This window comes from Euleptes europaea, chromosome 3 (assembly GCF_029931775.1).
Source record: "Euleptes europaea isolate rEulEur1 chromosome 3, rEulEur1.hap1, whole genome shotgun sequence".
NCBI classification, from domain to species: domain Eukaryota; kingdom Metazoa; phylum Chordata; class Lepidosauria; order Squamata; family Sphaerodactylidae; genus Euleptes; species Euleptes europaea.
Window position 1 is genome coordinate 63,067,540 of NC_079314.1, and position 16,554 is coordinate 63,084,093.

Sequence of the window (16,554 nt, forward strand, 5' to 3'; positions counted from 1 at the left end):
AGCCCTTAAGCACTATATATGACAATCAGACCTAATGTAATGGAACGTTCATCCATTATTTGGTATGCTTCCTCAAAGAAACACCTCCATCCCCCATTTCTCCTTTATGTGAATCAGCTCTCTTTCCTCTCTTTTACCCAGGGAACAGTGCAATCATTTACTCCGTCTCCTGTGGACTATCATTCCTCAGGGCTCATTTCCAACTCCCCAGTCTTGTCAGGAAGTTACAGCAGTGGCATCTCCTCACTCAGTCGATGTAGCACATCAGAAACATCGGGCTTCGAAACTCAAATCAGTGATCACCCAGGACCTATTTCTAACTGCAACGCTTCAGAGGAGCCAGTGAGAAAAGAAAGTAAGACTCCACCACCTTATAGTGTTTACGAACGGACATTGAGGCGTCCTGTCCCTCTACCTCACAGTCTTACCATCCCCATTCCTTCGGATCCTCCAGCTCTGCCACCCAAACCCCTGATGGCCCGACCAAACAATCTGGAAAACAGTAGCAAGAGAACTGAACATGTCCCTCGTCCTAGGCCTCTTCCACGAAAAGTGTCTCAGTTATAAAAAAGAAGAAGTCATTTGTAATGACTTAAGTGGTAAAACACATCTAACATAGGCACTTTAATAATTTTCACAAATATTGTTTGCAATGATCTTTTAAAAAATTGGTTAATACTATGTTGCACATTTTGTCAAATGAAAATACTAACATAGCTTGCCAGTCACTGTAGGGAACGGGACTGAATTTCATTATTTTTAGGTACAGCAATTGTGGCTGAGTACCAGTTTGAATTTGACACTCAGTTTGTTTTGCAAACATAGTTTAAGCAAATCTATACTCCTCTTCCACATCCTCCTATTTGTATGATAATGTACTTTTTAGAGTATGCAGGATAATATGGGTTAACAGTGCTATCCCAAGCAGGTCTACTCAGAATCCTACTCAAGTCTACTCAATGGGCTTACTCCTGAGAAAATGTTGCTAGGATTACACTGTGACATATATAAGACAAAGACATGTTCCTATAACAAAGAAGTTTAATTTCGTCATTTTTTCTACCATTTTGAAGATGGCTCCCTCCCCATTTTCAATCTATACATGAACAGTAGTGATTATACTACATTGTAAAAATTCAAGGAGGTTGTTGCAGCTGAGCTCATGAAACAAATAATTATTTTAGGTTGCTTTCTTTCTACTGACACAGTTCTACATTTTATTATATATATGTATATACATTTTCAAATATTTGTAAAAAGGATAAATTCTTCAGCACTTTGGTAGTGGTTTGTCTACATAATCTATACATTTTTTCCAATTTTTTAATTGAGGTGCAATTTAATTCATAGCTCCCTATAGCGGATAAGGAAAATAATTCCCATTAAGAGTTGGTTGTAGAATTTCTATGGAACATTTTGAAACTTCACCTTGATTTGCAAGTTGTCCATGTGACTAAATTAACTGGGTAATTTTAAGGGTGACCCAAGAAATGGCCCCTAAAATGAAAAAAAATTAACAAAAATGGAAATTACTATGTCCATATAAACGTTTAGAGGAAATAACTTCAGAGGGCATTAATTTAGAGTTCTACTTAAATAGCAACCTTGTGAATAGTTTCTTCTGGGTTCTGTCTTTATAATGACTTTTGTTACCTAATCAACCATCCTGTGTATTTTGGAAGTTTTTTAGCCTCCATGTTGTGCATTATAGTACACAATGGGAAGCACAGGAAGTATCTGGGAAAGGGCAGGTACCTTTTCCTGAATGTCTGCCACACTCAGATCCCAATAACTGGCTGAGTGGACTCCGTAATTCATGTAGATTGCTGATGGTGTAACACAAAGGTCTAATGTTTCTATTTGTACTTTGGTAGAGATATGGAGTACAAATACTCACAAGTCATCTTAGTTGTGAAGGGATGCCTACATTTGTGATTTGCATGTTCTGTTAAAATACGTGCTGCAAGGCCCCAAGCTTTCCCAATCACCACTTCCATGTACTGCAGAAGAGAAAACTACAAATAATGCATGTGTGGCCATTCATAATTGACACAGAGCAGCATCCACAGCAAGAGCAGGCTGCATAACACTGTGAGGAGTGAAAGCTAAAATGGGAACACAGTGTGTATTTTGCTTGTATTAACTCTGGTTTGTGCAGAATGCAGAAAACCCAGTTTATTTAGTGGCACCTCCCCCCCCCCCCCCGCACCTCTTGATATGGGAGATGGATACACAGAATCCGGGGATGGGGGTGGGTGGGAATCTAGCCATTCCAGTCATGGGGAAATCTGATGCTTGTCTCCCTTTTCACTTCCAAGCAGACTAAATGGGACTTTTGCACAAATTGTGATTTGTTATGTTTTCTAGAATACTAACTAGACTTTCTGCAACCAACTGTGGTTTAAATAAGCCATCGTTTATCATGATGGATGGATGCAGAGAGGATCTCTACCCAATTGTAAATGGTGACACATGACTTCAGAATAGCATGGGATAAAATAATTCTGCAGTTCTGGAAAGTGTGGGGTTGAAGTTCTAAACAGTGCTTTTGTTTCTCCCAGAATGTAAGAACTGGGAGGTAACCTCTGCATTAGGGTTTGAGGTTCCACTTTCAAAAACAGCCTCTCTTTTCCCTTCTGCTGGACATTCCATTCTCAAAATTGGGGGAAACCTCAGGAGCATGAGGAATTGCCATCTAAAGAAAATACAGAATTCTGAATGCACAAATATAACCATTTGTGCCCAGCTAATGAGCTTTTTTGAATCTCAGCCCCAGTCCATAAGCTATGCTCTGTGTGAAAGTGCCCTTAGTATTGCCGGGTGATGTTCTAGGTGGCATTCACTGAAGAGCTCTTGCAGAGCTATTGAAAGCTCATGACCAGTTGTAGGACCAGACTAACACAAACACCTTATACAGGAATTTTTTCTATCTCTGTCTTTTGTTTATGTACTGTTTGTAACATTTGTTTGACAACTGAAGTATGATCTGTATTTTTCAATCATACCATTAAAAAAGTTATCTCCCTGTTTTGTTGGGAAGCTCGTGTTGATTTAACAGTTCACTTTGTTGATAGCTTAACTGGAATGTAGTGACCACTTTTTATATGCCCTCAATGAAACCTTCAGCAGGTATATGCTGTTAATGGTAGCTATAGAGGTTTTCTATTATAAATGTTCAAGTATTTTTGTACATAACTGGTTAATTTTAATAAGACGTACAACTATGTGAAAAAAGAAGCAAACAGTTGTGTATGCAGTAAGATTGTTATAATTATGCCAAATACTTTATGTAAGGGGAAGGGGCACGGCTGGGGGAAGAATATTTGTACATATGTGCTTTTAACAATGATTCTGCCATATTGACTCTACAATTTTGAATGTCAGAAAAATATAATAATATATGTTGAAATATCTATGTTTAGCAAATGTGTTCATAACTGGAAAAGGAGCATATGAATTTTAGCTTTGTACCTTGCTGATTTTGAAGTCCTGAAATTTCTTGAACTAGCGCTCGCTTTTGATTCATAACACTTTTTTGTGTCTGCATAACCTGATTTTTGAAGCTGTTTGGCTACATATATATATTGGTTTTTTTTTAAAAGAGGTATTGTCTGAAATTTAAATAAAGTGTCACAAGCTGGATAACAATGCCACTTTGATTCCCTCCCCACCTTTAGATGTAGAGCTGAATCAGTGTGTTGCCTGATGCTTCCACATAGTCAGAATCAGTGTTACATGCTCCTCTAGTCATTTTTAAAAATATATTTCTGAAACTAAGCAACATTTTTAATCTCTCATATGCACATGTTACTGACAGCAAAACATTTCATGTAGTTTCTGTTTACGGATAGCTATATGGGCTGCTGAAGAACATTTAATACAAAATAAAATGGATGGATCTTTGTTGTACAATTTTTCTGCTGAGTGCTCCACTGTAAATCAGTTTTGTCATGAAATTAAAGTTTCAGCCTTTTTTCCTTGATTGATCTAAGTTCATTTCTGATTAAAAAAAACAACAACAACTCTTGGTTTGCTTTCCTGGCCTCCTCAGTTTTACAATTCCTTTGATAATATGCCAATGTCCTGCCAAGAAGATCATTGGATTGCCCAGTAAATACATAACCGTTACAGAGAACAAATATCATTCTCATAACTGGTGTGCCTGTTGTGGGCAAACAATATTTTTATGCTCTCAAAAAAGAAAAGAAAAAAAGGTTTGTTATTAGAGAAACCATATTTTTCACACAATCACCCTTCCTGCTCCAATTGTGAGTGCTATGTAGACTACAGCCGCATTATTAAAAGAGTTTCCATGATATTACTGTAGATCAGTAATTTTATTTATTTAGAATATTTCTGTGCTGCCTCGTCAGAGTTTTGCTTGAGGTGGCTTACAGTTAAAAACCACACTATTAAAAAAACAAGCTATTCAACATAATCAGCATTAAAATGATCCATAAAACTCATAAAACAACAGCAGACCATTAAAAAGCTGATAAGATAAAACCTATAATTAAAAACCTGGTTAAAATATGTGGCTTAGCCTGGCACCTAAAAAAAAGTAAAGTAGGCCTCAAGGGGGAGGGCATTCTGAAGGTGAGGTACCACCACAGACAGTAGGCCTGGAGAGGCAGATCTTAACTTGTGGGCGGGATAGAAGAAGGAGAGTTAGTTTTATATGGCAACTTTCTCTACCTTATTAAGGAGAATCAAACCGGTTTACAATCTCCGTCCCTTCCTCTCCCCACAACAGACACCTTGTGAGGTAAGTGGGGCTGAGAGACCTAGAAGGACTGTGACTAGCCCAAGGTCACCCAGCTGGCTTCATTAGGCTGGGGCTGCTGCAGTACCTACATTCCAGAAGGTCCTCAGTGCAGCTCTGCAGTTCTTGCGCCCCAACGCCACCAGCCTGGCAAGGTGCTGTTCGCCAGGGCCATGCCACAGCAGCAGCTCTGCCCTAGGGGCCTTGGCAGCGCCTCTGCGAGGCTTCCTGCTAGGACGGCCACCTTTCCCCCTCACTCGCTTGCTGGCTGGCTGCCTCCGTGGTTTCCCCACTGGGACAGCTGCCTTTCCCCTTGCACACTCCGGCCCCATAGTTAGTTGCTCCCTTGCTTGCTCATGTGTTGGCCGTTTCAACTTCTGGGTGCCTCCCTTTTCACTTGCTCCCATCACTGTGACATCATCATGCAGCTCGCTCCCCCCGTTAGCCCTTCTACTTCCACCTGCCAAACAGCTGAGATTTGGCGGGCAGTGGCAGAAATTCCTGGGAGATTGCCTGCCATTAGCAGGCACCTGGGAACCCTATAAGGGAGGATACAGGTCTTCGAGTACCCTGACCCCAAGCCATTTAGGTAAAAACCACCACTTCGCATTGTGTCTGGAAATAGATCGGTAGCCAGTTCCAATCTTTCAGCATGGGATTATATGATGCCTGTAAATAATGTGATCCTGTATGAACCCTTGCCTGGCTGCTTCATTTTGGATCAATTAAAGTTTCCACACTGTTTTCAAAGGCAGCACATGGAGCACATTATGATAATCTAACTTGGATGTGATCAGAGTAGAGTTCGCTGTGGCCAGATCACACTTTTTGAGAAACGGTTGTACCCAGCGAACCAGCCAGAGCTAATAAAAAGCACCAAGTGACTTTTTTTGTTTTTTTGCCGTCAAGTCACAGCTGACATATGGTGATCCTGTAGGGTTTTCAAGGCAAGAGACCTTTAGAGGTGGTTTGCCATTGCCTACCTCCGCATCATGCTCCTGGTATTCCTTGGAGGTCTCCCATCCAAATACTAACCAAGAGTCAGGGCTGAGAGACCCAGGGTCACCCAGCAAGCTTCCAGGGTGCGAGTGGGTCCCAGTGCGACACCTTAACCACTACACCACACTGGCTCTCTACAAAGTGCTATGGAGGCCTACAAATGCAGGCCAGGATAACACAATTTCTGTCTTCCCTCCATATGATTCTTCTTTTTTTATTATTTGAATGTTGTTACAGAGTTTTCAGAGATTATACTGCAGCATAAATAGTTTAAGTAACAGGCTATTTGGTGAGTAGCTGTCTGCATATACTGTAAGCTAGCATTGCAGAATGAATGTTCTCTATTAAAATAAAGATGTTCCTTAGCTTGGGGACTTGTAAGCCAAGTTTCCCATGAATTGGAGCACAAGACAGACACAATGAAAATCACAGGTCTCCATCAGTCTATAAAAGGCAAATTGCACATGCCCCAGATCAGACTGGGGCTGGATGGAGAGAGTGGGTTTAACCCCTGCTTGGTTTGCAAATTGAAACCAGGCCACTTGCTCTGATAGCATTTTAAAAAGAGAAACTACATGTGTGTTTAAAACATCTTTTTTACTTTTTAACACTAACGATAGCATGGCTTGATCCTGTCCCACTATCAGTATGGCTAAATGGAGAGCATTATGCACCTTTATATAGTGCAGAGGGGCATGCTCAACTCGTATCGGGGCTGCAACCCTATGCACACAGTCCTACTGAATTCAGCGGGACTTCTCAGTGAACACGTATAGTACACACTGTAATTTTAATGTTTTGTTGTTGTTGTTTTGTTTCTGGGGAGGTGTATGATCTTTGGTATAGCTTTAGTGCAGCAGCAATGCCCTGATATGTGCCTGGTTTTTACACCCTTTGGTTTTCTTTAATTATTTGGAAACTGTTTTCTTTTCCTCCTGTAGCTTACACATTCTCCATGGTTTTTTTTCTTTTTATAAAGCAATATCTGGTTAGCACCATTTTCACTCACTTCAGAAAGTCACAAGGCAGGATATCGTGTCACTAGGCTAGATCAGTGCTGGTTCAACTGTAGTGCTAGAAATAACTTCTAGGGGGGTTGTTATCAAAGGGAGGAAATTAAGGCTGTTACCGCACTAGGTATTCCCAGCGATGTATCAAGAGTTTGGAAATGTTATTAAAAACATCGCTTTAAAAGGGTTTTTGGATACTACGGCTAAAAAATGGTTGGAAGACATCTTCACAGCTAAAGGGGCCAAACAAAGTGTGAACAGTAATTGTTATAACAGTTTCAAACTCTTAATACATCGGTGGGAATACACAGAAAGTGCGAACAGTATTTTTTATAACGTTTTCACTCTTAATACATCGCTGGGAATACCTAGTGCTGTAACAGCCTAAGATAGTAATGTAGAAAGCAGCAGCAGCCAGAGAACATATCACTGCAGAGTTAACAATAACCTGTTTTTTATAACTGTGACAACAGGAGTGCTATGAATAGCATCTTTCAAAAAGACCGTGAAATCCAGTTATTACACACTGTTTTATGAGTCCACTATTATTGACATCCTTGTTTTGAAATGTGTATGCAACACCTCTGTTCACCCAGTTTGAAAGATCACATATTTAAATAATGCTTGTATCTGAATGATAGATCTTCATTATAAATACAGTTTAGGGAATTATCTGGTGACTTTCAGGAGAATATCCACAGTATATATATGAAAATGTTTGATATATATGAGAATATTTATGAAAATGTTTATGATTTCATTCCATCTTTTATAACAAAAAACCCCTATAAAACATCACCATTGTAATTGTTTTGACTATATATATAAAACTAATTATTCTGTAACATCTGGAATAGTACTCCTACCGAATAATGAGTCTTTTAGAAAACAAATTAGGAAACAAATAACCATAACTGTAAATGACTGTTGTGATACAGTTCATAAATTATGGAAATTTCTATTGTGAATTTGAATGCATGTTTTACATCATTGGTTTGCTATTAGTATTGGACCTGCCGGTTTGCTTTCATTTGCTTTGTTTATCTGAAAATGAGATGGCATGAAGAGAAATTGTACCATTCATTGCCCCCTACTGGTACATTAGTAGCACTGCTTGATTTCTTGATTACTCAAATGTAGCTCTTAATGTTGCATATGCCTCCAAAGGAATGGATTTGACTAGAATGCTTGGTAGGTGCTGCTTCATATAATCTTGTTAATCAGAGAGCCAGAAATTATATGATGCAGAGGACTTCTAAACTTGCTTTTATTCCTAATGCAATTGGGTGCATGGTGGTTTTCTAGTCCTTTAGGAGGCTCCTCTTAGTCTCCAGAAAGTTTAATAATAACCAGCTAGTATATCATGTTTTTTACTATGCCCGTAATTGGGATACACGTTCCAGAAGCAGGAGTGCAAACATTTTTGTAGAGTTTAGGAACCACATTGACAACAGAGTGGGAGAGATCTGAATGCAGCAATGAGGGGGAAAGGTCCTGCTACAGCTAGTACATTCTGAGCTGAAAACCAGAGTTGAGTTATTCTGCAGATGCATGGTTGCCAAACTCCAGGTGGAGATTCCTGGAAGTACAACTGATCTCCACACTACAGAGGTCAGTTCCCCTGGAGCAAATGGCTGTTTTGAATGATGGACTCTATGGAATTATACCCTGCTGAAGTACCTCCTCTCCCTAAACCCCACCTACTTCAAGCTTCTCCCCTAAATCTCCAGTAATTTCTCAACCTGGAGTTGGCATGCATATGGATATGCTAGATAAACAGTGTACTGTGGTTATCTAAATTGATATAATGAGCTGCCACTTTGTCATATGATTATACCCCTGCAGAAGAATTTCTTACACCGAGCAAGGTTTAGACTTACCTACAAGCCCAGTTTTCTGGCATGCGCTGGGGAGGGTTGGGAGCTGGCACAAGGTTCAGGGGCTTGGCTGGTGGGGCAGGGACTCAGCTGGGCAGCCAGCATACTGCCACAAAATGGCTGCTAGTATGGAAGCTGAAGAAGGAGCCATAGCATCTTTAACTCTTGCTGGAACTTTTCCTGCCCTGCTGCATACCTTCCTGGCCCGCCCTATATTTCAAATGGACCAGTTAGTTCTTGGCTCAATAGGGTCGGAGCCGGCAGGCAGGCTGAGGCCTGAGCTTTTGCACTCGACTCTTCCAGCTAGGTATTTAAGAAGCCGGCCCCCGTGCCCAGCTGAGTCTGCTTCTTAATTTGTCCCGCCCTCCATCCCTATACTTGGGCTGTTTGGTTGTTATGTCAACTTCATGTTAATTCGTCAAAACTTTTGGGTTTTGGCATGGGGCCGGATCCATTTTTTGGGGAAAGGCAGCCTGCGTGCCCCCTTTCCCCCATTCTGGGGACCCCAATAAGGGGTTTTGGGGGAGGTTGGCAACCATAGGCCCCACAAACTCTAATCTGGTGAACTGGATTTGTTTCCCCACTCCTCCACATGAAGCCTGCTGGGTGACCTTGGGCTAGTCACAGTTTACTCCAAACTCTCTTAGCCCCATCTACCTCACAAGGTGCCTGTTGTGGGGAAAGGAAGGGAAGGTGATTGTAAGCTGGTTTGAGACTCCTTAAAGGTTGAGAAAATCAGAGTATAAAAACCAACTTCTTCCACTGCTTTAATTGGGAATTATTCTGTTGCTAGCTGACCTCAGAATGTGGAAGATAAATGTTATCACCCTAAGCCTTCACTTCTGCTATTACTACAGCAGCCCAAGCCGTGGCTTATGCTACTGCAAAAAAAGGAACAGAAGAAACCTGCTGTCTCCCTTTCCTCTATGATCTTTCATTTGTGGAGCCTGCCAATGAATTACAGAGCACCAGCTGTAGATTACAAAGGAACCAAAAGGCTGTCAGAGAATTCATATTTATTTAAATCATTTCTATGCTGCCTTTCCATACAACTCAGGTCCCCAAGGCAGCACACATTTAAAAATTTCAAACATTAAAATGCATTTCAATACAAATACAAACATAATATTTAAAACAGGAAAGGGCAGGCTGGTATGGGTGGAATCCTGTATGTGTAAGAGAGGATCCAACCTAGTGGCTAGTCAGCAAAAGCCTGTTTGTCCCTGAAAGCATTAAAGAAAATTCTAACTACTCTCTGAAGCTATAACTAATTTAAATTCATGTGCCTCACCCAGGTTTCTCCTTTGTGTACCTGGAGACCTGTGCTGTTGATCTGCTCCTTGAAACCAACCTGTAAATAAATACATCATCTTTATTGTTTATATACTAATCCTGCCCCAGTGATCTCCATAATGTCCTTGTGCACCACAAAACTTATCTCATGCCAGCAAACCCAAAGCCTATACACTTGCTACCTTTAGAACACCTGGTAACTGAGGCTAAGATTTATATGTTAAAACAAACCTAAGTCCCCAAAAATCATAGGAGGCTGTGTAGTGCTCTCAGTTGGTAGAAAAGGCCTAACACAACCACACAATATACAGCTTGCCATTTCGGATGCTGCTGAGCTTCATTTTGAAAATTGTTTGTAGGACAACTGTGTCATTGTAGTGAACCAGCTTCAGCCTAAAAAGCAAACAAACATCACCTTTGCTCTTAGAACAGTGTAGGATGAACCCCCATTGCAGGGTGCTATGTACAATGCTCGAGAGACAGAAAACGGCCTTCAGCAGTGTTGCTGTTTGTTTGAGAAGAAAGTTGTTAAAAGAATGCCCATTTTCACTTGTGAAATGTTGGAGGGTATGCAAAAGTGGAACAGACATTGCTGCCGGACTGTATACAGAACCAATAGGCTCTTCCAGTTGGGTCAGGGCCTAGGAAATTCCACTGACTGGTCCTTATTGGAAAAGAAATAGTCATAGGCACTCTTCAAACTCAGCCGAATTTCAAGAGCCTCATTTTTCACAGTGTCAATGCATGAGCAGGAAATGTATTAAAAATATATATATATATATTTTGGGGGGGAACCTTGATTCCTGCAATTCCAAATAAAACAGTAACACAAAATGAGAGAAGGAAATCCACTTCCAAGCCCTTTTTTGTTCCGCCTCAAGCTGTACCACCCTGTTCACTACTGACTGTGAATTAATTATGCTTGTTCCTCCCCCCACTGCTGTTTGCTCTGAGAACATTGTGATTAACCATGGCTGTGTTATTGTACTGAAGAATGAAAGGCTATTGTTTGTGGACAACAATGGTACAGCCGTATGCTGCTGCTTAGAGAGATGGTGGCAGAGGTGAATTGCAAGAGAAAAATCCATTGCTATCATCCTCCCAAACAGTGTGCTGCTTTTGGGACCAATGTCCACCTAGTAATTCTACAGGAGTCTAATCACAGTGGAGTTCGATAATTCTACAGCTTAATTGTTTCTGCATGGTTTGGGGGAAAGCTTATGCTGCCGTTTCTCCTTTCAGAGTCCCACCTACGCACTTATTACTCCCCACATACATCCCAACATACCTCTTATTAATTTTCCCTATTTGCTTCTTCAAACAATTGAGCCTTTTATATTTGCATTTATAAAAACCTTTGTACTTCCACGCTTCTATTTTTCCTGCCTATAATTCTAGCCTGCATCCATAGCCCCTTTTTAGCTCCAACCACCCATGAAAGCGTACTCATGCTGACCGCGAAGTCATGAGGTGGTCAGAATGGTACATTTAGGAACAAAAAGCTCAGCTCTTCATGGAACATAATGCCAAGTTTTCCTGGGCTAACATTACGTTGCATAAATCTATTTGAATTACCAAAAATAAAGTGAGAATTCCTGTCTCCTTGTAGGTTCCTTGGCATCCAACGCTTCAAAACCCTTTTGATCCAATATAATATTCCATTTTTGCTTATAAAAGTACACTGGTAATTGCACAGTGGTATTGAGAAAGAATATATAGTTTTAGAAACACTAAAGAAAAAAGTTCTTGATCATGGCAGAGAGTCTAAAGGTTACATTCTGTTTCCAAGCTTGGCTAGAAATGTCCTAGCTTCATACATTACATTGTTAATGTGTGCCCATTCATAGCGATCTTATCCCATCATACAGGCCAATCCTAGGCACATCTATGTACAATAAAGTATTTAATTTCAGTGAATTTGTTTGTAACTATACTGTCTTGATGCTATATAGTAAAGTGCACTTAAGTCTATTAAAGTGTGTTTAACTCTGTGTTGGACTGTGGCCAGTGTTTTGAGTACATGCTTTTCAAAAAGATTAACACATTCTCCAACAGATGTATTATAGTGACTTTGGGGACTGGCGGAGAATTCCTAAAAGGGCACCCTTGTCAGCACATATAGCTTCTCCATTAGAAGCAGGTGGCACTGAAATTTTGTGAACATCCTGCTCCCTTCCCACACTAGATTAAGTTCCCAAGAACATCTGATTGCCTTGTAATGTTAAAAATATTTGTCTCCTCCATCTACTTTGTCAGCTTGTAGTAGCAGGGACTTGGAATCTACATGGATGTGGGAGGAAAAGTTATACATGGTGCATCATAGTCAAGGTGTTGCCATTCTTCCACCTGTGCTTTCTCCATAGGATAGCAAGGGAAGAGGTTTGGAGCTCCCTTCAGCCATAGCACCTTGTATTTAGTCAAGTACCTCATTGGGGGATAGACCTAGGTGGTTACTCCAAATCTAACACAGATCAACTATACAAAGTATAGCTAAACAACAGAATGTATTATACAATAACATTGACAAGCACATACAAAAAGTCCTATTTCTTAAGCATAAAGACACGAAGACACAATGTTCCAAGGTTTCCAAAACTCACTATCACCATGGATGTGGAGTCTCTATACACCAACATCCCCCATGACGACGGGCTACAAGCCATTAGAAATACCATCCCTGACAACAACACTGCAGATCTGGCTACACAACTCTGCAGATTTGTTCTCACTCACAACTACTTCCGGTTTGGTAAGTACCGGTTTGGTACTTCCGGTTCAAATCAATGGCACTGCCATGGGCACTCGCATGGCTCCACAATATGCCAACATTTTCATGGCAGATCTAGAACAACGTTTTCTGAACTCATACCCACTGGCACCTCTCCTTTACTTGAGATTCATTGATGACATTTTCTTTGTCTGGACTCATGGCAAAGAAGCCCTTGAAAGATTTCACCAGGCTTTCAACGACTTCCACCCCACCATCAATCTAACTATGAATTATTCCGAACAAGAAATCAACTTCCTAGACACCACAGTACGGATCCATGGGGGACACACAAGCACCACATTGTACCGGAAACCGACAGATCGGCAAACGTATCTACATGCGTCCAGCCACCATCCCAACCATATCAGACAATCCATTGTCTATAGCCAAGCCCTACGCTATAGTCGCATCTGCTCCAATCCTTCAGACAGAGATACACACTTGAAAGACCTACAGCAAACATTTTTGCAACTACAATATCCTGCAGATATGGTGCGAAAGATGATTGAGAAGGCCAGAATGATACCCAGGCACAACTTACTACAAGATAAGCCCAGAGAGAATGACAACAGAACACCTCTGGTTGTCACTTATAGCTCCCAACTAAAACCAGTCCAACGTATTATTAAGGACCTACAACCAATGCTGGATTGTGACACTTCCCTCGCTGAAGCACTGGGGGGGTGTCCCTTTCTTGCTTACAGACAGCAGGCTAACCTAAAACAACTTCTCACCCATGATGATAAACTACTTAACAAGAACATGGACTCTGGCACCAAGGCCTGCAACAAACCAAGGTGCCAACTTTGCCCTCATATAGATTCTAGGAACACCATCTCTGGACCCACCAATGTCAGCCATACTATCTCAGGTTCATATTCCTGCTCATCTTCTAATGTGATTTATGCCATCACATGCCAGCAATGCCCTTCCACAATCTACATTGGACAAACAGGTCAGTCTCTTAGACAAAGATTAAATGGACATAAGTCTGACATCAGAAACCACAATATTCAAAAACCAGTGGGTGAACATTTCAACCTTCCAGGACATTCTGTTGCAGATCTCTTACAAAGTAAGAGTAGCAGTTCTCTTACAAAGGAATTTTAAAGGGAGATTGGAAAGAGAAACTGCTGAATTACAGTTGATATTCAAACTAAAGTCAATGCATTTACCTGGGCTGAATAAAGACCTTGCATTCATGGCCCATTACCAATGCTGATTTCTCCACACCCATCTCTCCCCTGGACATCACAGACTCTTCTGCATATCACACCTAATCCCATCAAGCCTGCTATTCACATTTACATACTGTTCCTCTATTTAAAGACCGATGGATTCACATTCTAGCTGTATCTGAAGAAGTGAGATGTGGCTCACGAAAGCTCATACCCTACCAGAAAATATTTTTGTTAGTCTTTAAGGTGCTACTGGACTCTTGCCCTTTTTGATCACTAACCTAAAGAAAGACAAAAGGTCCAACAGGTACCAATTCAAGGTTTTTTTCTACTTTCAGGTTTGGATTCCAGGTAAGTATTACTTAGTCCCAAAGCAGGGGATCAAAAGTGAAGAGGAAGACAGCTGTTTCAGTTCTTCATCAGTTCCACTTCACCAATAGTATCCTGAGAAGGAACCTGTTGGAAGACTGCTAAGAAGTAAAATTGTTGGTATCCTGGAAAGGAACCTTATGAAGGATTCTTGGATATGGATTCTTTAATATGAAATAAGAGACAGGATATATAAGGTTGGTGAAGTGGAACTGATGAAGAACTGAAACGGCCGTCTTCCTCTCCATATATATATTTTATCAAATATATTGATATTTTATGGCCATTAAAAAATGAAAACAAACCGCTCATCTTCAGGGCAGGGGGTGAGGAAAGGGAGTGGTTTGATGATGACAACAGTCCAATCATTGAAAAGTGGACTAGCAGTGGGTGAGATAAAGAAAACTGATACAAACATTACATGCAAGGAAAAAGCCAACTCAAAATTGGCTTCCGGAAAAAGATCGGGGTAAAAGTGGTTTCAAAAGAACCAGAAAAAAGGGATTATTAATAATAATAATGATGATGATGATGCAAAAACTAATGGTACAAAAATGCATGCGAAAATTGGGGGACAAGCTAAATCAGTACAGAGCCTGAACCAACAGAAAAACAAAACCATGCAGAAAAGACCTAGCAGTGACTCTCCAGGGTCAAAGGCAGAAGTCTTTCACACAACCTGTTACCTGACCTTTGTAACTGGAAATGCCAAGGACTGAATTTGTGACTTCTGCATGCCAAGCAGATGCTCTACCACTGAGACATGCCCCTTCCCTGAGAGGTTTACAGAGAGGGCACAATTTTGCATAATATAACAATATCTTAAATCACAGATACATCTCACAAAAGGGCACAATGAACACTTCCTAATTGTAAGCTGAGACGTGGTATAGAACATTCAGTTAACAGCATCTTTACAGGCTATGTAAGCATATTTTTTTTCAAATGTGGTGTTCTGTGTTTTAGCACCTATTATGTTTTGATTATGATCCCCTTGATACTTGGTTTTAATGAGGTTGCAAGAATTTAAAATGGCCTCACAAATCACTTCTTAATCTGGTGAAGTGGGCAGAGAATGAAAACTTCTTGCTGTCACCTCTGAATGGCAGAAAAAGTGTAAATAAGGAAAAACAAATCACTGGTCGGTTCATACCTCATCAACTCCCTAACAACTTGTAACCAGTTAATTATATACCCTAACAGACATGTATGAGGGGAAATGATTCAGAACTAAGCTCTTAATGAGACATGGAGGATGAGGCTAATGGTCCTTCTAAATCACATGGCCTCTACCACTTGAAGTGCTGTTGTAAAATAGGATGACTTGCTTTCTTCCTAAGCCACTGGATCATAGAAATGTGTGTATTAAACTGAGCTATATTCTATTTATTACATAAGAGCTGATATAGCATATTGACTATGAAAGTAACTTATGAACAGTGTGATCCTAATCAGAGTCACCCTGAAGTCAATGGGCTTTCAATGACGGAACTTTTCTTAGGATGGAACTGGAAGCCCCAAAGCTCAAAACTCACTAGGGAAAGTAAGGAAAGCCATTGTTCACTTGACATCCAGCTCCAGCTCCAATATGGGGATTACCATATTTACTCAAAGGAAGGTGACCTTGAATGTAAGATGAACTACCTCCACAGTGCAGTTACAGGTGAGGAAAATGGTAGGGGGGAGGCTTAAGGCCCCTCTCCCTGTGTGCCAGTTTCAACTGGGAACTCCTAGCACAGGTCTGCTTGACAGGTCCTAAGAAAAGTATCTTGCATAGATAGGCCCTTGGTTATGGCTCAACAAAGAAGAGTTGGTTTTTATATGCCGGCTTTCTCTACCACTTAAGGAAGAATCAAACCGGCTTACAATCACCTTCCCTTCCCCACAACACACACCCTGTGAGGTAGGCGGAGCTGAGAGAGCTCTAACAGAGCTGTGACTAGCCCAAGGTCACCCAGCTGGCTTCATGTGTAGGAGCGGGAAAACCAACCCGGTTCACCAGATTAGCATCCTCCGCTCACGTGGAGGAGGGGGGAATCAACCCTGGTTCTCCAGATCAGACGCTACCGCTCCAAACCACTGCTCTTAACCACAACACCATGCTGGCTCTCAAAGGGTGCTCCATGAGATGGTCACCCCAGGTACCACTTTCCTCTCATCACCTCTGTCAACACTCCACCAGGACAACCAACACCACTTCCCCTCCATTTCCCACAGGTGTTTACTTGGGGCGCACTGAGCACTCCTGTGAGAGTTCAAGGAACTCCGTTGAGCACGTGCTGCTTGCTGCATCGGG

At 41.1% G+C, this 16,554-nt stretch overlaps 1 protein-coding gene across 2 annotated transcripts in view; it reads left to right on the forward strand.

Moving 5' to 3' along the window:
* Window positions 1–730, forward strand: part of DOCK4 (dedicator of cytokinesis 4) — a 296,938-nt gene extending 296,208 nt beyond the window's left edge. For both annotated transcript variants that reach the window (XM_056846241.1, XM_056846242.1), the window contains one exon: window positions 142–730. In XM_056846241.1, coding sequence (XP_056702219.1) covers window positions 142–567 — 426 coding nt within the window. In that variant the 3' untranslated portion in view covers window positions 568–730. The remainder of the gene's footprint in view (window positions 1–141) is intronic.
* The last annotated feature ends 15,824 nt before the right edge of the window (window positions 731–16,554 follow it).